This window comes from Fukomys damarensis, unplaced genomic scaffold (genome assembly GCF_012274545.1).
Source record: "Fukomys damarensis isolate Sample0158 unplaced genomic scaffold, DMR_v1.0_HiC HiC_scaffold_22, whole genome shotgun sequence".
In the NCBI taxonomy this organism is placed as follows: Eukaryota; Metazoa; Chordata; class Mammalia; order Rodentia; family Bathyergidae; genus Fukomys; species Fukomys damarensis.
The window spans coordinates 25,143,113-25,166,928 of record NW_022900934.1 but is presented as its reverse complement, the minus strand read 5'-3'; the positions used below and the strand labels follow the sequence as shown (position 1 = coordinate 25,166,928).

The 23,816-nt window shown below is 45.5% G+C and overlaps 1 protein-coding gene and 1 pseudogene across 1 annotated transcript in view; one reads left to right on the top strand and one right to left on the bottom strand.

Moving 5' to 3' along the window:
- Snta1 (syntrophin alpha 1) overlaps positions 1-23,816 on the bottom strand; it is a 50,925-nt gene that overhangs the window by 5,974 nt on the left and 21,135 nt on the right. The window contains exons 2-3 of the mRNA XM_033767149.1: positions 19,826-20,011; positions 1,838-2,042 (exon numbers count right to left, since the gene is read on the bottom strand). Of these exons, the coding sequence (XP_033623040.1) occupies positions 1,838-2,042; positions 19,826-20,011 (391 nt within the window). The remainder of the gene's footprint in view (positions 1-1,837; positions 2,043-19,825; positions 20,012-23,816) is intronic.
- On the top strand, positions 2,870-2,953 carry LOC117287263 (annotated as a pseudogene).

Sequence of the window (23,816 nt, the reverse complement as noted above, 5' to 3'; positions counted from 1 at the left end):
CATGTACACGTGCACTCACACAGAAACACACACACGTTTTGAGTGATGTCCGGGACCAAGCTGGGGACCTTAAAGTTCTGTGAGTCTCCGGAAGGACTGACACCTCCTCATCTTCACCCGACACGAAGACCACTTCAGTGGAACGAACACTCGTGAGTGAAGCACAAGTTTTCTGTTTTTTGGGTTTTTTTTTTCCAGTACTGGACTGAAGAGCAAACCCAGGAGTGCTCTAACACCAAGAGCCACATCCCCAGCCCTTTTTTATTTTGAGACAGGGTCTCACTAAATGAGATCTCAAAATTGAGATCCTCCAGCCTCAGCCTCCCTAAGTGTCACAGCTGCAGGAGTACACTACCACAAATGGCATTTTTTCTTTGGAGACAGGCTATCAATAATATGTGGTTCAGGCTGGCCTCGAACTCACGATCCTCCGGTCTCAGCCGGAGTGCAAATCACCAGTCCTCTCCGCATGGGGCAGGCGGGGGCGTGGCATCAAGGAAGGCAGGAGGTGCAGATGCTGTCCTCCACTAGTCCGCCTGGTCAGTGTTGAACACTAGCCTGGCACTGAAGGGAGGCTGGAACCAGGACCCAAGCACGACCTTCTTACGCACACACCACATACACACCACCCCACACCACATACCCTCCTTGGCCAACTCAGATTCCACTCAGCTGCCACCATCACTCAGTATCTGCAGCTTCTCAAGCGGAGAAAGCACCCGGAACGAGGCAAGTGCCACCCTTTCTGTGTTATTCCTCTCTGTTCTCATCTATAAAATGGGAATGAAAAATAGGACTTTGCAGGCCAGGGATTTAGCTCAGTGGTTTCACCACCTGCCTTGCAAGCGCAAGGGCCCGAGTTTGATCCCTGGTACCAAAAACAAAAAAATAGGACTTTGTTCTTAGGGCCACCGTGAGAGTTAAATGAAATTGTGCATGGGAGGCTTGGCGTGGTGACGCACACCTATAATCCCAGCACTTGGGAGGCTGAGGCAGGAGGATCGCTGTGAGTTCGAGACCAGCCTGGGCTACATAGTGAGTTCTGGGTCAACTACATACTGAGACCCTGTCTCAAAAAACCAAAAAAAAAGTGCATGGGAACCACTTGACCTGCACTAGATACACAGTTAGTGCTCACTAAATGTTTGCTGATACTGACCTTATATTCAGTGAACTGAGGAGGTTTCCTTTCAATTTTTTTTTTTTTTTTTGGTACTGGGGATCGACCTTGGGTCCTTATGCTTATGAGGCAGGAGGCGGAACCACTGTGCTAAATCTCCCACCTGCAAATTGTTTTTTTTTTTTTTTTGGTACCGGGGATTGAACTCAGGTCCTTGCACTTGTGAGGCAGGCCACCGAACCACTGAGCTAAATCCCCGGCCCTCAAATTGTTATTTTTATTCATACATGTTTGCAGTACATAAGGATTACATTCATCATGGGCATTAATGAACTGTTAAAGGCTGTTCAAATGAGAAGGATAGCAATCTTCCATGTCCCTGATGCAAACGTTACCAGACCTCAAAACCTCCACCAGGTCGGCGTGAGGGGATAAGTGAATCCCGCAACCTTAAGAGTGACAAGGTCAATGAGGAAAAGGGACTAGTTCCAGAACCAGGACTAGAACCCAGGGCTCCTCCCTAAACCAAGTGAGCAGAAGTGAGCAGCAAGGCCCATCATCATCCTGTAACTTCACTCATGCATCCATTCAGCCTGTTTCTTAAGCACCTACTATGTGCTGGCACTGTGCCATACAGGCATCTTTCCTTTGGTCCCACAGCCTAACACCAGGGCACCTGAGTGTCTGTGCAGCACGCACACACCCCCACTGCCTCACCTGGGCTCCGGGTCAGCGGGGGTGCACCTCCTCGAGACATATGCCATCTTCAAGGGCACGTGCTTGGCCTCGCTGAGGTGGCGGGATTGTGGGCCAGGGGAGGAAGGCTGCCGCTGAAGGGGTGAAGTAGGAGGTGAGTCCCAGCTGACTGAGGTCCCGCTGGCAGAGTTCTTGAAATACGGTGAGACTTCCTTCATGTACTTGACTGGTCGAGAAAGAGGTCAGCAGTTAACACTGTGTAGCATGGTTGTCACTAGTTAACTAAGAGTTTAGGGCCGGGGGTTTGGCTCAGCGGTGCTGCCACCTGCCTCGCAAGCCCAAGGTCCTGAGCTCCATCCCCAGTACCAAAATGAAACAAAAGAGTTTAATTTAGGTCCAGTGTCACCATGTTACCCTAAAATAAAGACTCTGGCATGGCAGTATGGTAGGAAACACTTGATGCCTACCAATATTCATCCACCCTCCCCCTGGTTCATGGACACACGGCTGCCCAGAAGACAAATTGTACTTCCCAGCCTCCTCTGCAGCAAGGTGGGGCTGAGGAACTAAATTCTAGACAAGTATGTGGAAGTGTTTGGACTTTCAGGATGGCTGCTTAAAGAGAACAGACAACAGCTACAAGGAAGGGAAGAAGCTCTGAGATGGGAACCAGGACATATGACTGATCAACCACTGTTCTTTCTCTTCATTCACATCTGCAAAGAGGAGTTGAATGAGACAGTCCTATGGCAGACGCTGCCCACTGTCCTCCAATAGAAGTGATAATCTCTCAACTAGAGACTTCGGTTTCCAGGCTCCTTGCAGGTCTGAGTACCATGTGACTAAATCTGGCCAAAAGGATAGGAGCAGAAAGGATGTATGCAGGTCCCTGGCTTTGCCCACTGAAGAAGGGGTGTGTCCTTCTCTTTCACTGCTTGGAAATCAGACTGGTGGGGCACCATCCTGACCATGCAAACAAAAGCCATACTCTGAGGGAGTCCAACCAACCAAATAGAGATGAACAGATGCTGACATTTCAGAGGTGCCTTATCTGTCTTTGCGCAGTGGCAGTATCGTAGCCAAAGAGGTTTATCCAAGGCGCGATTATTGCTAATTGAAAACTTTTCCCAGAGGTGCCTTATCAGACTTGAACTGTTACTTAAGAGAGCAAAAGACACCGGGCGTGGTGGTGCATGCCTTTAATCCCAGTACTCAGGAGGCTGAGGCAGGAGGATGGCTGTGAGTTTGAGACCAGCCTGGGCTACAAAGTGAGTTCCAGGTCAGTCTCAACTACATAGTGAGACCCTGTCCCTGTCTCAAAAAGAAAAAAGAAAAGAGAGAGCAAAAGACTTTTATATTTAAGGCTAAGGCATAACCATTTTTGTGTTTCTTTGTTACAGCAGCAAGTTTGTACCTTAGTCCATACAGGTGCCCACGGGCCCTATGGGGTTGGACCAATTATCACTGAGTGAGTGTAGTGGATACCTTCTAGAGCAGCATTTTCCAACAGAATCTTCTATGATCATGGAAAATTCCTATTTATATATTGTTCAATATAAGCAGTAGCCACTGAGCACTTAAAAATGAGAGTGGTATGAATAAGTTAAAGTTTAAATTTTATTTATTTATTTATTTATTTTTTGGTACTGGGGATCAAACTCAGGTCCTTGTACTTGGGAGGCAGGCGCCAGAACCACTGAGCTAAATGCCCGGGCCCATTTAATTTCAGTTAACTTAAAATTAATTTCAAATAATTTTCACAGAGCTAATGGCACCCACACTGGACAGAATACTTCTAGACTATCAGCCCAGATCTACTTCTCTACCCAGCTGACCCAGAAAGTGCTGTTCTGACGTGTGATCCTGCCCTCCTGGGCCAGAGTGGACACCTGAGCCCCATGAGACTGCTCAGGCTGGGACTGGAAGGGATTCTGCACAGGATCAGCCACCTTCTGCTGTGAGGACAGAGGAGGTGAAAGTCTGCAGAAAAGGACGCTGGGGACACATGGTGAGAGACAGGAAGGTCTGCCAGGCATTTGCTAATATTTCCATTTCTGATTTTGTCCTTCAGAAAGTCAGGTTGCAAATCCAACTAGGGTTCTAATATTTATAACTAAAATAACCTCAATGACGGCTCCAGTGATGCCTTTCTAGAAAAGGAGATCTCCAATCCTAGCACTTAGGAGGCAGGGCTCAGGATTTAGCTCAGTGGTCCTATCACCTGCCCCGCAAGTGCAAGGACCTGAGTTTGATCCCCGGTACAAAAAAATAAATAAAAAATTTTTAAAAATACTAGCACTTAGGAGGCTGAAGCAGGAGAGTTGTGAGTTCAAGGCAAATCTGGGCTACAAAAAAACAAAATATCTCTAGAAAAGATCTCCCTATAACGGGAGCTGGAAGCAAAAGGCAACGTGATGGACAGGCTGATCTGGGAAGAGCTTGGTGGGAGTAGAAATTTAGGGACAAGCCAGTTTTCTTAAGCACCTATTATGTACAAGGTTTTGGACCCTGGGACTGGGATGGTAAACACACGACACTTGTGCCACCAATTCTTTATTCCTTTCTTGTGGAAGGCATCACTGATTAAGCATGAAGTTCTACCTGGCAGCTATTACAAATCAATCAAGTGGGCTGGGGATTTAGCTCAGCGGTGGTGTTGCCTGCCTCGCAAGTGCAAGGTCCCCAGTTCAATCCCCATACCAAAAAAAAAAAAAATTTAATCAAAGATGACTGGTAATATAGCACTTTGCGTTTTTGTTTCTCATTTTGTTTTTCGAGACAGAGTCTTGCTATGTAGTTCAGGCTGACCTTGGACTATGTAACCCAGGCTGGCCTTGAACCAACAATCTCCTGACTCAGCCTCCCATGTACGGGGATTATAGGCATGCACCACCACACCTGGCTACTTTGGTCTTTCTTGCTAAGTCAATTAGGCTTAGCTGCAAATAATAACAAATAATAATATATAATAACAATGCCTTAAATGATGAAGATATTTATGATTTCACTTAAAAAAAAGTCTGAAGGAAAGCAATTCAAGAGTGGTTCAGAAAGCCGGGCATTGTGGCGCACGCCTGTAATCCCAGCACTCAGGAGGCTGAGGCAGGAGGATCGCTGTGAGTTCAAGACCAGCCTGGGCTACATAGGGAGTTCCAGGTCAGTCTCAACTACATAGTGAGCCCTGTCTCAAAAAACCAAAAAAAAAGAGTGGTTCAGAGGCTTCTGAATTCTGAGAAGGACCCTTGGCCTTTCTCTTGGCCTTTCCATCCTGACCACAGGATGACTGCAGCAGGTCAAGGGAATCATTTCTTACATAACAAAACCAAGGCAGGAAAGGAAGAGACAGGAAGAAAAAAGGGCAGTCTCCTCACACCTTGCTGTTATAAGAGAAATAAATACTCCCATGAAGTTCCCAGTAGATGCTTCCCTTTATCTCATTGGCCAGAACTGGGCTGTGTGTCCTCTGTTAGCCCTGTCATCAGTAAGGGAATGGTCATGAATTAGACCAATCACAGTTTGGTCTCTGAGACTATGCTTATTTTCACCCCCCTTTTTTTTTTTTTGGTATCAGGGATTGAACTCAGGTCCTTGTGCTTGCAAGGCAGGCCACCGAACGACTGAGCTAAATCCCCTTTTTTTTTTTTTTTGAGACAGGGCTCCCTATGTAGCTCAGGATGGCCTTGAACTCATTCTCCTGCCTCAGCCTACCAAGTGCTGAGAATATAGGTGTGACCAACACACCTGGATAAAACAGCTTTTATTAGCAAGAAGGGAAAATGCTGCCAGGTGTGGTAGCACACACCTGTAATCCCAGCACTCAGGAGGCTGAGGCAGGAGGATCACTGTGAGTTCAAGACCAGCCTGGGCTACATAGTGAGTTCCAGGTCAGTCTCAACTACATAGTGAAACCCTGTCTCAAAAAAAACACAAAATAAATAAAAGGGAAAATGCTTCTAATAATGTCTGCCACACTACCCTGGCATCTGGGCTATTCTGAATTCTGATAAGCAGCAGACTCATCTCTAATACGAGCTAGGAAGATACTAGTTAGAAAAAGATGGTTAGAAGACTGGTTAAACACTGGTCTCTCTCCAATCATGTGACACTGCTGCTCTACAGCAATGCCTGAGAGTTGCTAGTGAGAGCTACCTCCCCCTTTTCCTATGTACCACACCTGCTGCCCTGGCCGTCTGGTTAGCTGGCTATCTGACGGTGGCACTCAAGGCCCAGCCAGCATGCCCTGTCTGTGAGTACACAGCCAAGCAAGGGCTCTGGAGGCCATTCTTGGCACTGTTCCCTGGGAAAAAAAGATAAGAAGCTATTCTTATCTAAGGTTCAGACACGATTCAAGGCAAATAGGAGTGAAGAAGAGAGGGAGTTACAAACCCTTTTGGGATTGGAAGAGAAGTTATACTGAAAGCAAGGGTAAGTTTGGATTTGTCTGTTTTGTGGGTAGGGGTTTGGAGAAAGAAGCTCATTCTAAAGTTTAGGGACCAGAATTAAAAATAGCTATTGGATCACAGTAGTGATTTATCCAAGACTGACTATTAAATTATGCTTCAAAGGGTAATGGAGTTGGTACTTGTCCAGCCTACCTGACAGACACTTTTCTTTTGCTAACAGAACCCTGATCCCTAGAGGCTCAGTTTCTTCCCAACCTAGGAGAATCATGATTAGTCAAAGCTAATTATGATAATTCCAATCCTCTTGCTTGTGATAGGTTAAGAAAGGGGCATATGATACAATTTGGGCCAATGATAGGTGAGAGAAACCACTCTCCTTTCTTCTCTCCTCTAGGTGAGAAACCTCAAGGTTTCCTCTTGAAATCTTTCCAAGTTTCTGGGAGGGAATTTGGTCCTAGATCAATGGTAGCCACATTTTCACTCAAAGGTTCAAGGATCGGGAAGCAGAAAGATGGACACATCTGGTCTCCAATGATACCATGAGCCCCTAAATTAATCTACCCTGAAGTCATGCTGCTCCAAGATGTCCTAGAAGTAACATATTTTGATCAAAATTTGCACTTCTTTTTTTTTTTAAGAGTAGGAAAAATTGAAGGGAGAGCAGGGACAAGGGGAAAAAATGAGAACCAAGACCTGTCATGTAAAGGTACAAGATCCCAATAATGAATGTAACTGTACTTATACCTAAAATATACCAATAAACTCAATGAGGAAAAAAAAGAGTAGGAAGAATTTATCAAGGGAAAGAAAACTGTATCTTTTGTTTTGATTTTGGGACCCAGGATCAAACTCAGGTCATTGCACTTGCAAGGCAGGCAGCAGAACCACTGAGCTAAATCCCATCCCTGAACTTCTTTGAGGAGGATAGGGTGAGGTTGCTTACAGGTACAAAATTACAGTTAGATAGGATTGAGTTCTAGTGCTCTATAGTACAGGCAGGTGACTATAGTTAATATTTTCTTTTTCCAGTTCTGGGGATTAAACCTAGGGTTTTCCCACTGAACTACATCCTAAGCTCCTTTTAATTTTTTATTTTAAGACAGGAACTCACCAAGTTGCTATGTTGCCCAAGCTAGGCTCAAACTTGTGATCCTCCTGCCTCAGCCTCTCAGTATGCAACGATGTGCCCAGGAACAGTAATTTCTATCTTTTTTTTCCTCTCTCTTTTTGTCTCTATGTAATCTAGCCTAGCCTTGAACTCACTATGTAGCACCGGATGGCATCAAACTCACAGTGATCCTCCTGTTTCAGCCTCACTAGTGCTGGGATTATAGGCTTGCATTACCATGCCCAGCTATTTGTTGTATATTTCAAAATAGCAAGAAGACTGAACATTCTCAGCACAAAGAAATGATAAATATTTGAGATAAATGGGATATACTGTACAAATTACTTTGATTTTATCACTGCCCATTGTATGCATGTATTAAAATATCCTGGGCTGGGGATTTAGCTCAGTGGTTTCATCGCCTGCCTTGCAAGCCCAAGGACCGGTATGCAAAAAAAAAAAAATCATACTACGCCTCATAAATAAATACATTATGTGTCAATTAAAATTTTTAAATTGGGGGGGTTTGTTTTGCTTTGGTTTTTTGTTATTGATGATTTTCTTGTTTTTTGAGATAGCATCTCAAATTCCTCCCCTGCTCAAACTCCTGCTCTGTCTGCCCTATACCCTTCATGCAACTTTAAGGCCCTCTAGGACAGGAGCCCTACCTAACTCTCTGGCTTCTTGGCCTAGCACATCCCTAATCTCACCCTCTAGTCCAATCCTACTAACTAGTGCCAGCTCTCAGAAGCTGTGTGAGCTCCCAAACTGCCATGCCTTTGAAAATGCAGCCCTTGTACATGGTCTGAAGTTGGGTATTCTTGGATTTGATCTCCATGTCCAGCACTGTCTAGCTGTGTGACAATGGACAAGGCAATTCACCTCTCTTGGCCTCAATCTACTTGTCAATAAAAGAGGAGTGATTATGTCTACCTCACAGAGATGTCACGATTAAATGAGATGATATTAAAACATTGTAAAGGGCTGGGGATTTAGCTCAGTGGTGCTGCCGCCTCGCAAGTTCAAGGTCTTGAGTTCAAACCCCAGTACCAAAAATAAAATAAAACAAAACAAAAAACATGTGGTACACATTAGGGACTCAAAAAAACAGATGGTTCTTGGGCTGGGGATTTAGCTCAGTGGTTCTGGCACCTGCCAAGGGCTGGAAGTTCGATCCCGGTACAAAAAACAAACAAACAAACAAAACCAAATGGTTCTTGCTGGGTCTGGTGGCACATGCCTGTAATCCTAGCTCTCAGAAGGCTGATAGAGGATCACCACGAGTTCAAGGCCAGTTTGGGTTCATGATGAGTTCAAGGTCAACCTGAACTGCATAGCTGTCTCAAAATAACAGGAAAAGGGGCTGGGGATTTAGCTCAGCGGCACCACACCTGTCTTGAAAGTGACCCTCCTCCTGGAGGGGGTGTTCTTATGAAAGTAGAAACAAGGAGGAAGCAAGGATGAAGGAGGTGGTGGAAATGATCTAAGTATGTCGTATGCATGTACAAATCTGCCAAAATGAAAACCATTAGGGCCAGGGATTTAGCTCAGTGGTCCCACCACCTGCCTCGCTCACAAGCACAAGTCCCAAGTTCAATCCCGGTACCAAAAAAAAGAAAAGAAAAAGAAAACCATTAATCTGTATATCTAATATGCACTAATAAAAAATAGATGTTTCTTTCCTTTCAGCCTCCCTTGCTTCCACTTCCTAGAACGTGGTTTGATTCTGAGTGTCAAGGTTGCCTCCCTCTGCAGCCTGGGAATTTCTAAGGGATGGAAACTAGAAGAGTCTCACCCAAGTCAGTGTTGTATAAATGCAGAAATGAGCACCAGGACAGGACAAGCTCGTTGAGCAATAAGAAGAAGGAGCTGTCCCAGCTACTCTGGGGACAAGACAAGAAGACTGCAAGTTCAAGGCCAGCCTAGGTAACAGCAAGACTGTGTCTCAAAATAAAAAATAAAAGGAGTTAGGGATGTACCTCAGTGTCAGAGCACTTGCCTAGCAAGCCAGAGACTCTAGGTTCAATCCCTAATGCTCAAAAAAAAAAATTTTTTTTAAGAAAACAACAACAAGGAAGATGAAGAGAAGCTACCACAGGCCAGGGGGCTCAGGAAGCCCAATCTCTGTCTGTCCCACCAATCACTTCCATAGGCCCCTAGGCCCTACTACCTGACAGTGATCAACTGTGAGGTTAATGCCCTACCTAGCAGGCGAAGAACTGTGAAGGTTTTCACTTATCTCTATGTTCCCAGAATCCAGCAGGAGTCTCATGTGCTACATATTCAGCAAACAAACATTTGTCATCTTTGAAGCCAGAGAAACTGCCAGAGTCCCTGCTCACCAGAACCAGGTCCTCCCTCTCCTTTCCCACAGGAACATGCTATAAATGGACAGCATACCGTACAGCTGCTGACAGAAACGGCTTGGATTTCACAAGCCAAGTGGCCTCTCCCACAGAGAGGGTGGGGGCCCCAGAGTATGGCCTTAAATAGCCCAGGTCTGAAGCCTCCTCCCTGCTCTGATTTTTGCCTGAGTTGCTGGACCAGGCAGGGTGGGGCTGGGCTATCCACAGGCTGTGACCTTAAGAGTAGCAGACTATGGCCTGTGGCCAAGACTCGAGTGTACAAAGATAGGCACAGCCAGGATCCACATTCTCCCCAGCCAAGCCCTGGTCCAGGAACCTGGTAAGGCTTACACAGAGACACAGGCCCTTCTTCCTCCTTAGGGAACCTGGGGCAGACAAACACAGGCCCTAATTCCCAAGGACTGTAGCTCTGCCAAGGTGGGAAGCCAGGAGGAGATTCCACTAGAAACCCAAGCACAGAGACAAGGCAGGATCACTCACCAGGCCCAGTACAACCAGGCAGTACAGGGCTCTCACATGCATTACTGAGCAGAGGGAACACATCATCTATCTTGGCTCAAGGCAGTCCCACCAGAATTCATCCCGATACTCCATAAATATTAGTGACTGGATATCCTGGCTTCAAGTCTTGGCTGTGGGGAAGCCTTTCTGCTAAGTTCAAACTGTTCCTTGCCTGCTCAGCGGATGGTCACTTACTTAAAATGACATGATCCAGGCATTCTCATTGCTAGTCTAGGGCCTCTCTACCCCAACCCAAATGTCAGTTCTCTGAGCACAGGTAACTGTTCTCTGTTTGCCAGTGTACACCCAGTTGCTAGAGTAGTACCTGACATATACCAGGTAATCAGTGAATAAATAAGAAATGTGTTCAATGATTGGGCTGGGAGTATAGTTCAGAGGTGCAGTGCTTACAGATTTGTTAAATGAGTAGATAATGAAAATCCTGGGGATTTTCAGCCTGGAGTGAGAAAATGACTGTGGGTTCTAAAGTGAGGCAGACTTGGTTTAATGTCCTTGCTCCATGGCCTTCTCCAAGTGACATGACCTCCGTGAGCTTCTAATTCCTCATTTTAAAAATAGAAGTAAAATTCATCTGCCTCACAGGGTACTGAAAAATTCAATACTAGGAAAACACTTTTTCCTGTTTGATAGAAGATAAGCCTTCCAGGCCAGGGATTTAGCTCAGTGGCACCATTTCTTCCTTGCAAGTGCAAAGTCTTGAGTTTGATCCCCGGTACCAAAGGAGAAAAAAAGAAGATAAGCCTTCCACAGACAGTGGTGTGATTATTACTTCTACTGCTGTTAGCCTGATAGTGTAAGGAGGTGAGCACAGGATTTGAGGAGAGATAACAAGGACTTGAGTCCAGGTCCTGTCACTAGCCTTGTGGACTTGGAAAGTCCCAGGACTCTGAGTCTCGGTTCCTTTGCTTATGTAATGGGCACTGACATACTAGTTCTGTCATTGTGAGGACTCATGTTCGGGCTGCTCACCTACCTAACCTGTTTGCTATGGAAAAGATTTGGGATACCAACAGGCTTTGGAAGGGATGACCTTTAAGAGGTTACTGGTCTACCAAGACTGGACTAAAAATAGTCTCTGAATGCTGCCAGACCCAGTAGCAGGGCTGGCCAACAAAGCCCAGGCTACCACACCTTGGGGACAAAAATCTCACTTTAGGGCCAGGGATTTAGTTCAGTGGCACTGTGCCTGCCTTGCAAGCACAAGGTCCTGAGTTTGAGACCTGGTACAGCAAAAAACAAAAACAAAAACAAAAACAACTCATTTTATCACACCCAGGAGTAGAATAGGGCTGGATAACACCTACCAAGATCCTAAAGGTACCAGACAGGTGGCGCACGCCTGTAATCCTAGAACTCGGGAGGCTGAGGCAGGAGACCAGCCTGGGCTACATCATGAGTTCTAGGTCAGTCTCAACTACATAGTGAGACCCTGTCTCAAAAAACAAACAAACAAACAAACAAAAAATCCTGAAGGCACCCAGGTATAGCATTGCATGCCTGGAATCCCAGGACTCTGGTGGGCTGAAGCAGGAGGATCACAAATTCTTTAAGGCTAGCCTGGGCAACTTTGGGAGAGTGGGTTTCTAAATAAAAAGGGTTGGAGGGGCCGGGGGGGGCGGTTAGCTCAGTGGTTCCTTCGTCTGCCTTGCAAGTGCAAGGACCCAAGTTCAAAACCCATAAAAAAAAAAAAAAAAAAAAAAAAAAAAGGTTAGGGGTATAGTTTTCAGCACAAGGGCCCTAGATTCAATCTCCAGTACCAAAAGAAAGAAAGAAAGAAAAAGAGCCTAAATCCTTTGGCCCCTTACAAAAACTACAATTCAGACATATGTTCTCAGGTATACAGAAAGGCCATAGTACCATTATCTATGGTACAGGAGGCCAGGGACAACATGAATGCCCATGAGCAGGGATTGCAAAAAAAAAAAAAAAAAAAATTTTCTTTTTTTCTTTCTTTCTTTTTTTTTTTGCTGGTACCGGGGATCCAACTTGGGTTCTTGCACTTGCGAGGCAGGTGGTAGAACCACTGAGCTAAATACCTGGCCCAAAAATGCATTTCTTAAATGGCACAGATCACACATTCTTAATGTCCATATGAAGTCCTGGCCCAGAGCAGGGCTCAGTAAATATTTGCTAAATGAATAATCCAAAAATGGGATATACGATCATTAAAAAGTATCAGCCATGGCCAGGCGTGGTGGCACATGCCTGTAGTCCCAGCACTTGGGAGGTTGAGGCAGGAGGATCGCTGTGAGTTCGAGACCAGCCTGGGATACATAGTGACTTCCAGGTCAGTCTCAACTACATAGTGAAACCCTGTCTCAAAACACCAAAAAAAAAAAAAAAAAAGTATCAGCCAGACCAGGGATGTAGCTCAGCAACACAGTGCCTGCCTAGCAATACAAGGTCCTCAATTTAATTCCTGGTACAAAAAATAATAATAATAAAGTACTATGCCTCGCAAGCACAAGGACCTAAGTTCGATCCCCACTACCAAAAAAATAAAATAAAGTACTACAGGCCCAGTGGCACACACCTGTAAGACCAGCTCAGGAGGCTAAGGCAGGAGCATCATAAATTCAAGGACAGCCTGGGGAATTTAATGAGACCCTATCTCAAAATTTCAAGGAAAGCGAGGGCTGTAGCTCAGTGGTATAGTGCTTGCCTAACATGTGTGAGGCCCTGCGCTCAATCCCCAGAACTATACTTTTTCTTTTTTGCTTTTTTTGTGGTACCAGGAATACCTTGCACTTGCCAGGCAGGCACAGTGACACTGAGCCACATCCCCGGCCCATTCCCCAGTACTATTAAAAAAAAAAATGAAGCAGGACATGGGGGTGCATGCCTATAATCCTAGCACTTGGCAGGCTGAGGCATGAGTTCGAGTCAGCCTGGGATACACAGTAAGTTTAAGGCCAGCCTGAGCTACATAGCAAGATCCTGTCTCAAAAAAAAAAAGTTAGATAAGTGATAAAAAGACAAACACAGGAGCTGTGTGTGGTGTCATATGCCTTTATGTAAACCCAGCACCCAGGTGGCTGAAGAGGAGGATCACAAATTCAAGGTCAGGACCAGGGATTTAGCTCAGTGGTTCCGCAGCCGGGCTCGCAAGCACAAGGTCCCAAGTTCGATCCCCGATACCAAAGAAAAAGAAAAATTCAAGGTCAGCCTGGGCTACATAGTGAGTTGAAGGCCAACATGGACTACATAGAAACCTTGCAGGTGTGGTGGCGCACGCCTGTAATCACAGTACTTGGGAGACTGCAGCTGGAGGATCACTGTGAGTTCGAGACCAGCCTGGGCGAGACCCTGTCTCAAAAAAGAATAGAAAAACACAAAAACAAAAAAGCAACTAAACAATAACAAAAAAAAGTAAAAAGAAAAAGGAAACATCATGAAAAATTTCTGAAAGTGTACAAAAAATATCAACAGGGCCAGGGATTTAGCTCAATGGTTTGGTTGGTTTTTTTGTTTTTTTGGTACCAGGGATTGAATTTGGGACCTTGCACTTGGGAAGCAGGTGACAAAACCACTGAACTAAATCCCTGGCCCTATCAACAGTGTTTATCTCTATGGGATGATCACTTCTTACTCTTCTGGGTTTTTTAAATGAGCATGTATTACTTTGTAATTTTTTATAAATCTAGTTGATTTTTTTTTTTTTTTTTTTTTTTTTTTTTTTTTTTTTTGGTACCAGGGATTGAACTCGGGTCCTTGCGCTTGCAAGGTAGGCCACTAGACTGCTGAGCTAAATCCCCGGCCCAAATCTAGTTGATTTTTTTTTTTTTGAAAAATATACTATCACCTTCCAACTATCTAAACCAAGATTCAGAGATAAGGAAAGGCCTTATCAAATCAGGAAGCCTCGTTTCAGAGTTCTAGTATCTTAGTAACACAGAAAGAAGCACTTAGTGTTTACTGGGCCAGGGATTTAGCTCAGTGGTGCCATCGCCTGTCTCGAAAGCGCAAGGTCCCGAATTTGATCCCCGGTACCAAAAACAGTGTTTACTATATGCCAAGCACCCAGTTCAACACTCACACACCTTCACCTAATTTCACCAGTCCAATGAGATGGATTGAAATCCTTGTTTAATGGCTAGACAAAATGAGCCTCAGAGGGGTAACATGACTTGCAGTGCACTATAAATATTTAAGAACCTTTTTATAAAAAAGATCTTGTGCCCTGACTCCTCAAAGATCTAAGATTCGACTTCTGTCACTAGGTGACCATGGGCAAGTAACTTCACCTCTCTCTTCCAATGTTCTCTTCTATGTAATGGATGAAGAATGTGCCTAATTCATAGGAGTAGCACTGAGGATTCAGTGAACTATAACAGTGAAGGCACTTAGCAGGGTGCCGCACACATCGGAGGTGCTCGATAATGAGCGGTATGATTATTATCATCGTTTCCCCTTCCTCCAACAGGAGCCTGGGTCGCACAGCTAATCAGGGACAGAGCCTGCCTCCTTAGGCCACAGGCATTTTAATCAAGGACTAGGATCAGGCCAGGGCTGGCTGGAATAGGCCAAGTTTTGTCTGTGGAAAGTCACGTGGCCCAGAGTTATGTGCGAATGCAGCCAAATAAATGCTTCCTTGTGAACAATGGTCAGAACAGAACGAAGTAATGAGAGACCTGACTAGGGGCTCCCCTCCTGCCCGTTCCTGCGACAGAAGTCCTGTGGTGCCTTGAGGGGCACAGCACACTCAGCCCAACTGAATGCGGCCCAAATTAGCTGCATCCCACTTTTGAAGCCGGTAATGCAGGGAGCCAAGACACAGGAGAACACCTGGCAGTGTCCATCTGCCGGGGGGAGGACCTGGCAGGGCAGGTCTCAAGAGTTCCAAGGACTCATAACCAAAAGTTCAGGAGTCAGTCAAGCCCAACAGGTGCTCTGAGCCTCTTCTATAACATTTAGGAAAGCCAACTGTAAGTGTAACATTTAAGGGAAAGAAGGGTCAAAGAATGTATCTTGCTGAAACCTAAACACTCATGAAGATCTATGGCGAGCACCAGGCCTGGAAGGTCAGAGACAAATTCCTATAGGGTGGGGATGAGGCTCTGGGGCAGAGCACTTACCCAATATATTTGAGGCCATAGGTTCAATCTCTACTACTGAGGTGGAGGAGGAGCTTCGGGTTTACTGCAGAAAACAATAATCGTGATAATGGGACTGGGATTTATTGAAGGCTTACCATGCAGAAGACACTTAAAATGCATTGTCTCATGAATGAAGTACCTACTATGGGCACTGGCCTTGGCATTATTTTTGCTGTTGTACTGGCAATTAAACCCAGAGCTTTATGCATGCTAGACAAGTGCTCTGTCACTGAGCTACATCCCTAGCCCATTTTTAAAATTTTATTTGAGACAAGATCTCACTGAGTTGCTATGTGGTAGTGCATTCCTCTAATCCCAGCACTCAGAAGACTGAGACAGGAGGATGGCCATGAATTTGAGGCCAGCCTAGGCTACATAGTGAGTCCAAGGCCAGCCTGAACTACATAGATCTCGTCTTTTGAAGAAAAAAAAAAAAGAGAGACAGAGAGAGGGCCAGGGGTTTGGCTCAGTGGTTCCGACGCCTACCTTGCAAGTGCAAGGGCCTGAGTGTGATCCCCAGAACCAAAACAAAAAAGGAAATTCACTAAGCTGCCCAAGCTGGCCTCAAAAATTTGCAGTCTTCTGGGCTAGGGATGTAGCTCAGCACATAGCTGGGATGGAGCTCAGTGGCAAAGCACTTGTCTAGCATGTGTAAGGTTCTGGGTTCAATGGTGGAGGTGAGGGGATGGTCTCTGCATGGGATCTACCATCCCTACTTTGTACATTGCACTAAAATTTTACTTTATTGGTTTTTATTGCCTTTTAGTATTATTTTTTTAATGTATAGTAGACTCACTATTGCCACTGTGTACATCCAACCACACCAGACAAGGAAAAAGAGAAAGGCATTTTCCATGGTAATCCCTCCCTCTTCTCCCAGGCCTGGTTTCCAAGGCCCAGGCTGGCCCTGGCATAAGATCTACACATACAATGGGTCTCTAAGCAGCAGGCAGAGGCGTATTGGCCGCCAGCTTGCGCCCAGACTCTGGTCACAAACACATCCTTGCAGCTGAAAACAGGCTCAGAATTTTGTGCAAACACTTGGCCTACCAGAGGAAAAGTTCCAGGAAGCAGACTGGAGTTGCAGAAGCCCAGCTGAGCACCCAACTCAGGCCAGGAAGAAGGACTCTGGAAGGCCCCTGGAGTTTTCTGGTGACACCTGTTCTTCCAGGACAATCACCAGAGAATTCTGTACCAAGCTACCTTGCCAAGTTCACATTCAAAGGAAAGGTCATTCTTCTGCAGCTCTTTAGAGGTGGCCTCAGGAATAGGTTGGGGGTAGGAAGTTCTGAACAACGTGGCCAGTGATTGGGCTCCAAGGGAAACCTGAGCCCAGAGAAACTTGCAGAAACTATGGCTCCAGACTGGGGCAACTGCCAGACCCTGATCTGTACAAACTCCCCCACATCTCAAGGACCAGGCATAAGCCATCATCCACCTGTCCTCCAGGCTTCTGCAGTCACTCTAGCAATCAAAGATTCCCCAGTTCCTCACCCTGCCCCCACCTCAAACTTTTGTACTCTGTCCGGTGGAAGTGACTCTTTCCAGATTACTTGGCCAGGAATACAAGGGGTAAAAAGTGCCTTCAGGGCTGGGGATTTAGCTCAGTGGTTCTGCCACCTGCCTCGAAAGCACAAGGACCCCAGTTTGATCCCCAGTACCAAAAAAAAAAAAGTGCCTTCAAATGGCTGGGGATAGCCAGGCATGATGGCACATGTCTGTTATCATAGCTACTCAGAAGGCTTGCAGGAGGATCACAAGTTCAAGTCCAGCCTGAACAATTTTCTGAGACTTTCTTCAAAAATAATTTTGGCGGGGAAATACCAGGGATAGAGCTCAAGACCTTGTGTTTGTAAGGCAGGCACGGTGCTATTGAACTAAATCCCCAGCCCTTTCAAAAATAATTTTTTCTCGTTGTTTTTTTGAGACAGGGGTCTCACTATGTAGTTGAGACTGACCTGGAACTCACTATGTAGCCCAGGCTGGTCTCAAACTCACAGAGATCCTCCTGCCTCAACCTCCCGAGTGCTGGGATTACAGGCATGCGCCACCATGCCCGGCTTTCAAAACTAAATTTTAAAAAGGCTAGAGAGCTGAGCACAATCACACATGCCTATTATCTCATCTACTTGATAAGCTGAAGCAGGGAGACTGCAAGTCAGAGGCCAGCCTGGGCAATTGTGCAAGACTATCTCATAAAAAAAGGTAGGGGGTGTCAGGGATTTAGCTCAGTGGCACCACACCTGCCTCGTAAGTGCAAGGTTCTGAGTTCAATCCCCAGTACCAACAAAAAGAAAAAAGAAAAGGCAGTAGGGGTGGCTCAGTGTGAAGGCTCTGAGTTCAATTCCCAATACTAGAGGAAAGGCAAAGAGAGAGAGAAACAGAGAGACTTCAACTAAGAAAAAGTTTCAAAGAACCAATAATAAGGCCACAACCTCCTTTCTCATAACCACATCTGGGAAAGGGTTTACCAAAGGAATGATCTTTTTTTTTTTTTTTTTTTTTAAGGAGTAATCTTAACATTGGAAAAGTCCTAGAACATAAAAGCTAGAGACCCTCAGTCCTGGGATAGTACATGTATTGCATTTGTGGCAGACATTGCTAATCAACTACAGCTCCTTTCTGCCCAGGCAATGCCTTCCAATCCTCATAAATATGAAACTCCCAGTAGTTCCAAGAGAGGCAATTCAGTGAAAGCAACTGGTTATCTCTAAACTAGGGCGTGAAGTAAATGCCTATGAATGTTCTTGGTTTATTGAGGAAGGACAAATACTCATGAATTAAGAGAGAAGGCCTGGGTTTTAGCTCTCAAAGTCAGAAGACAATTCAAATGTCAAACATTCAAAGTTATTTCTTTCTCAGAATGATATCCATCCCAACAACCTAGACACAAATGTTCTCAACCCAAAAACGAGAAGGGTGAGGGGCTCTCAGGGTGAATTACTTGGCCACTGCAAAAATTTTGCCATTTATAGATCAAAATTTCAAACAGCAGAAACTAAAAACTCAAGTCAGCTAAAAGGTGACATTTCAATGAATGTCAACTGTTTTAATCTCTATTACCAGCTATAAATATCAAAGCATTAAGGCATCTGGGGAGAAGGCTCTTATACCCATATCATTCATTTATGAGTGATCCTGTTATTTGGCTTTGCAGTTAAAGTATGATAGATAGGGGGCCGGGGATTTAGCCCGTGGTTCTGCCGCCTGCCTCACAAGCACAAGGGTCCGAAGTTCGATCCGCGGTACCAAAAAAAGAAAAAAAAAAAAAGTATGATTGATAGAATCTGGAGGTATAACTCAGTGATAATGCACTTGCCTATCATGCATGAGGCCCTGGGTTCAACCCCCAACACCACAGAGACAATTTTATATATATATATACATGTGTGTGTATATATATATATTTTTTTTTTGACATTTGATATACTTAAGCTTTTAGGGACCAACACTCCAGAGTTAGTCCATTTTTAAGTATGAAAATGCATTAGTAGTATTTATAGATATGACTTAAATATAAAAATAAAACAAAACAGTGGGAATTGAGGTCTGGAGCAACAAGAATGCCAAGGATCACCAAAGGCCCATAGCTTGTTTGCTTCTGTGGCCTGTTGAAGACACCTTCAGGGAAACCAAGGAAATTCTTAGGATTTGGGCCTGGGACACAGCTCAGAAGTTTTGCTGACCAGGACTTCTCCATCAGCCCCTGCCACCTCCCTGTGCCTATTCTGGGCAATAAGCCAAAAGCACATTCCTCAGGCCCCCACAGACTTCCGGAGCTGCCAGAGTGGAGTTTGAGGGAAAGGCTGAGCAAAGCAGACACCTCGTAAGAGAAAGGACAAAAGGAAAATAAGGAACAACCATAGCCAGGAGGTCATCACAAACCATGCAGAGTGTGAGGGCCAAAGACGGCAAAGGTCTCACCCAAGCCCACACAGTGAAGGCATAATGAAGAAAGCCACCCAACCAAGGACCAACCCCCCCATCAAAGATAATCCTTGTTGATCCTTGCTGGAAGAACTTGACTTTTTTGCTATAGAGTGGCCAAGTTCTCTCCTCAAACAGGATGATGAGTCTTCTGGGTATTAGAAGAACCTGGAGTTAATCCCCAGCTCTCTTAGGATAGAATCTTAGCTGTCGTTTCCCCAGTCTCCACTCCTCTCTTCACCTGAGTCACTTAATATGTCACACATCCTGCCATGCACCTTTGGTCCTATTTACAACAACCCAGAAAGACAAGAGTTATATCCCCATTTTATAGACAAGGAAACTGAAGTTCAGGGAAAGGAAGTGCCTTGTAGAGAGTGGTAGAGAGTGAGAGAGGAAGGGAAACCAGGTCTGCCGAGCTCCACGAAGGCTCTCCCTCCACCCTGACACACTGTCTCCAAGCAGGTCCACAGTTCTGTTTTCATTTTCAATCCAGCCTCAAAGCCCGGCTGGGGCCACTCGATGCCTAGGGAGGCAGGGAAGAAAAACACACGCCTGAGCCCCAGGCTTTGGGCCCCGGTGCTTACCCTCCAGCACTACCTCCTTGCCTGTCTTCTTGAGAGCTTGCACTGCCTCGTCATGGGTGGCAGAGGACAGGTCTTCACCATTCACAGACAGGATAGCATCCCCCACAAAGAGGGCCTCTGTTTGGTCAGCTGCCAATCCTTTGAAGATCTTGGAAATGAGAATGGGCATCTTGTTCTCTCGGCCCCCTGCAAAGACAGAGGAAGAAAAAACTGCAGCAGACACTTCATTGCTTGGGAGTCATGCATGTCAGGAAGAAAGTACAGAGGGGTCCCTCAGCACCCAGTCCAGTATTGGAAAAAGAGAGATAAGAAGTAAAGAGAATCTCAGAAAAGTATGAGAACTTTGGGATATTGATAATACTGAGAATATATGTTTTTCATATTCAAAAATGCTTTGGGTATAGTTTGGTTAAATGCCTTAGATGTTCACCGGTGTTTTAGTAACTTACAAAGTGCTTTGATAGCTTTTTCTTAAATACTGTTAGGTTTTTGTGTTTTGTTTTGTTTTGTTTTTCATTTTTTTGTTTGTTTGTTTGTTTTCCGGTACTGGAGATCAAACTTGGCTCCTTGTGCTTGCGAGGCAGGCGGCAGAATCACTGAGCTAAATCCCCAGCCCAGTAATGTTAGGTTTTAAGTAATTTTCCCACACTGATACCTCCTAAGCTGAACTTAAGAGAGAATCTAACTTAAGGCATTGTCCCTATGGACCTTTTTCAGCAATCATAAAGGATCCAGGATCCCAGCTGGAATGAAGGCCTTAAATTTTAGAAATTCTAGAGATTTCTAGAAATTCTAGAGATTTCAAAAGCCCACCTCTGTCTGATGCAAACAAATCTATTTAACTAGGGGCTGGGGATGTAGCTCAGTGGCACCACACCTGCCTGGCAAGTGCAAGGTCCTGAGTTCGATCCCCGGTACCAGCAAAAACAAACAAATCTATTTTACTTTTTTTCTGTTTTCTTTTTTATAGTGCTGGAGCCCAAACCTAGGGCTTGGCACACCTTAGCCAAGGAAAGGCTCTACTACTGAGCCGCACTTTCAGCCCACAAATAACATTTTACTGAACTGCTTTATTGCTAAATTCTTATTGTTTCTGCTCCCCCCCCCGCTTTTTTTTATTTGGTGGTAGTGGTCCTGGGGATGGACTTAGCAGTATTCTACCACGAGAGCTACATCCCCATTCCATTTTATATTTTGAAACAATCTCTCTCTACATTGGCCAGGCTACTCTCAAACTCATGATCCTCCTGCCTGGGTCCTCTAAGTAGCTGGAATTACAGGCATGCACCACTGTGCCCAACTTGTTAGGACTATTTTTTTAAAAGGCATTTAAACTGGCAAAGGCTTTGAGGTACCAGAATGAAAAGGAATAATAATAACAGTGTATATTAGTTCTACATAGTTCCCTATATCAAGTGCTTTACTAACTGCTTTCAATGTTGTCTCATTGCATCTTCCCAACATCCCATCACCCTACCAGCTTTGTGGAGACAAGCCCCTTGCCCAAGGTCACTCAGCTAGTAAGTAGCAAAGCCAGCATTTGACCCTAAGTCTCCTGGTTCCCAAACCAATACACTTAACCCTATGTAAATTACAGACTCTCAGATGTCACACTCCTAATTCATTTACAGAGTACTGAAGGGCCAGGGATTTAGCTCAGTAGTGCTGCTGTCTGCCTTGCAAATGCAAGGACCCAAATTCAATCCCCGGTACCAAAAAGAAATTTAAAAATGTTGTAGGGTACTGAAGATGAGAAACTATAGCTCAAAGCAGGACATCATTATTCCAAGGTCACAGAAGGTGGAGGTAAGAGCTGGGACTGGAACACTTCTCCTGACCCTCATACAGGCCCAACAGTTTGCATGTGGCACTACACAGTGCTTGAAGCCCAGGAGAAGAGGTTCCTATTTATATCTGCCCTACCCTACCTAAAACTAGGGACTTCAGTTTAATTTGAAACTATGATCATTCATGGCTGCCTTGGACTCAGCTGGACCCTAATATAGGAAGGTTACCATAGCAACAGGAGTCCAGTCTCCAAGCACAAGAAATTGAATGGAGCTGGTGTTTTGCCTGAAACCTCTTAAAAGTACCTTCACACCCACCTGAAAATACAGAGCTAGGCAGTAATTTTGTGTGACCTCGGCAAGACCATGCTCCACTGGGAATCAGTTTGTCCATTAGCAGAATGGAATTTTCTACAAACTAACTCTAAGCTCTTCCCTATTCTGACATATGCAGTGTGCAATTGTTTGATTGGTCTATTGCTCTACCTATACTAGAGCTTGGGAGTAAGACTATACCCACTCCCTGGTTTCTCCAATTCCCCCTTCTAGATTCTGTAGGTTAGTTGCGTGGGGATTTACTCTTCCACTGAAAAGAACTACCTCCCCTGGGGTCCCAGAACAGTGGCCTGATAATTAAGGTTCAAATCCCAGCTTTACCACTTACTATGTGATCATTGAAAAATTATTTAACTTGTTTTATCATTGTTTTGAGACAGGGTCTTGACACATAGTTCGGGCCGGCCTTGAACTCATTATGTACCGTAGGCTGGCCTCCAACTCACAGCAATCCTTCTGCCTCAGCCTTCAGAGTGCTGCGATTGCAGGCATGTGCCAGCATGGCTGGCTTAAAATAGTTTAACTTTTTTGTGTCCATTTGTACCCCTTAAACATGGAGCTTATATTCAATGCCTTTCACCACTTGTTGCCAGAAAGAAGTGGTTCATGAACCACGTGTAATAAACACAGCACCTGGCACATACTGTTGGTATTCACCACCACCTCCACCCCCTTATCTAGGCCAACGGATCTGGAGGTCCCAGTGAACAGAACCAGCACCAGGAGACCTGGGAAGGGACAGTACACAGGCAAGATAACAAAAGGAGGGGCTTGGGATTTAGCTCAGTCTTTCTGACGCCTCCCGCAAAAGCACAAGGTCCTGAGTTCAAAACCTGGTACAAAAAAAAAAGATGATAAAAGGTTGACACCCTTTCCCAAGGCATTATGCTGGGGCCTGGGCCCCTGACGGGTACATGAGGAAGAATGGTAAATCCAGCAGCTGGGGCATACAGAGATTTTGAGCATCGTGGTTAATCGTTTTGGGAATCCTGGCCTCCCTTTTCCTCTCACCTTACAACAGTAATTAACCAAGCACCTACTATGTTATGCCAAGGGAAATCCTGCTCTCATAGAAACATCACAATCACAATTCCATCATGATCTCTATTATACAGATGAGAAAACAGATTCAGAGACAGAAAATGACTTGTCAAAGTTAGGACCCTAGACTCAAAACAGTAGAGTCGCACCCTAAAGTAGCTTGTCAGCCTTGAGAGCTCTCAAGTAGAATGACAACTGTGGCTCTAGCCTCTCCATCCAGTGCAAGGTGGAGCTGCAGAACAGGAGACTCAAACCTAGTTGTCATAGCTCCCCATCCAGGTAGAGAACCTTTCCGGGGTCTCAGGTATCTAAGTCCTTGCTGGCCCCCTGTCCATGACTTCACCTGTGCCTCCCACATCTTCTATCCACCCGTCCTTTCCAGACTCCGGGCTTTAGCTCCACCCTTGCACGCTGGTTGTGGCTCGAGACTTCCTCTGCCCTTTTAGGGTCCCAGGCCTCAACCCCCTTCCTCCTCGGCCTGCTATTCTGGGGCCCCTCTTGTCCTTGATGCCCATGCTGGTTGCCCCCTCAGATTCTTAAGCCTGCCCACAGAACTCACTCCCTTTTTGTGTCCCCACACCTGCGCCATCCGTGGCTCCTCGAGACCCCCAAACTCCTAAAAACCCCTCCGACCTTGGTGGTCCAAGAGCCCTCGCTTCCCTCTGCCTCCTTGGAACCACTTTAGAACCAGAAGAAGATCTCCAATTCTGTCTGCTGCCAGCCCCGCGAACCCTGCGCCCCCAGAGGTCCTACAGACACCGGGACCCGGTGCCCCAGGTACCCCGCGCCCACCTTTGATGCTGATGCCCAGCCCGCCGGCGTCCGCC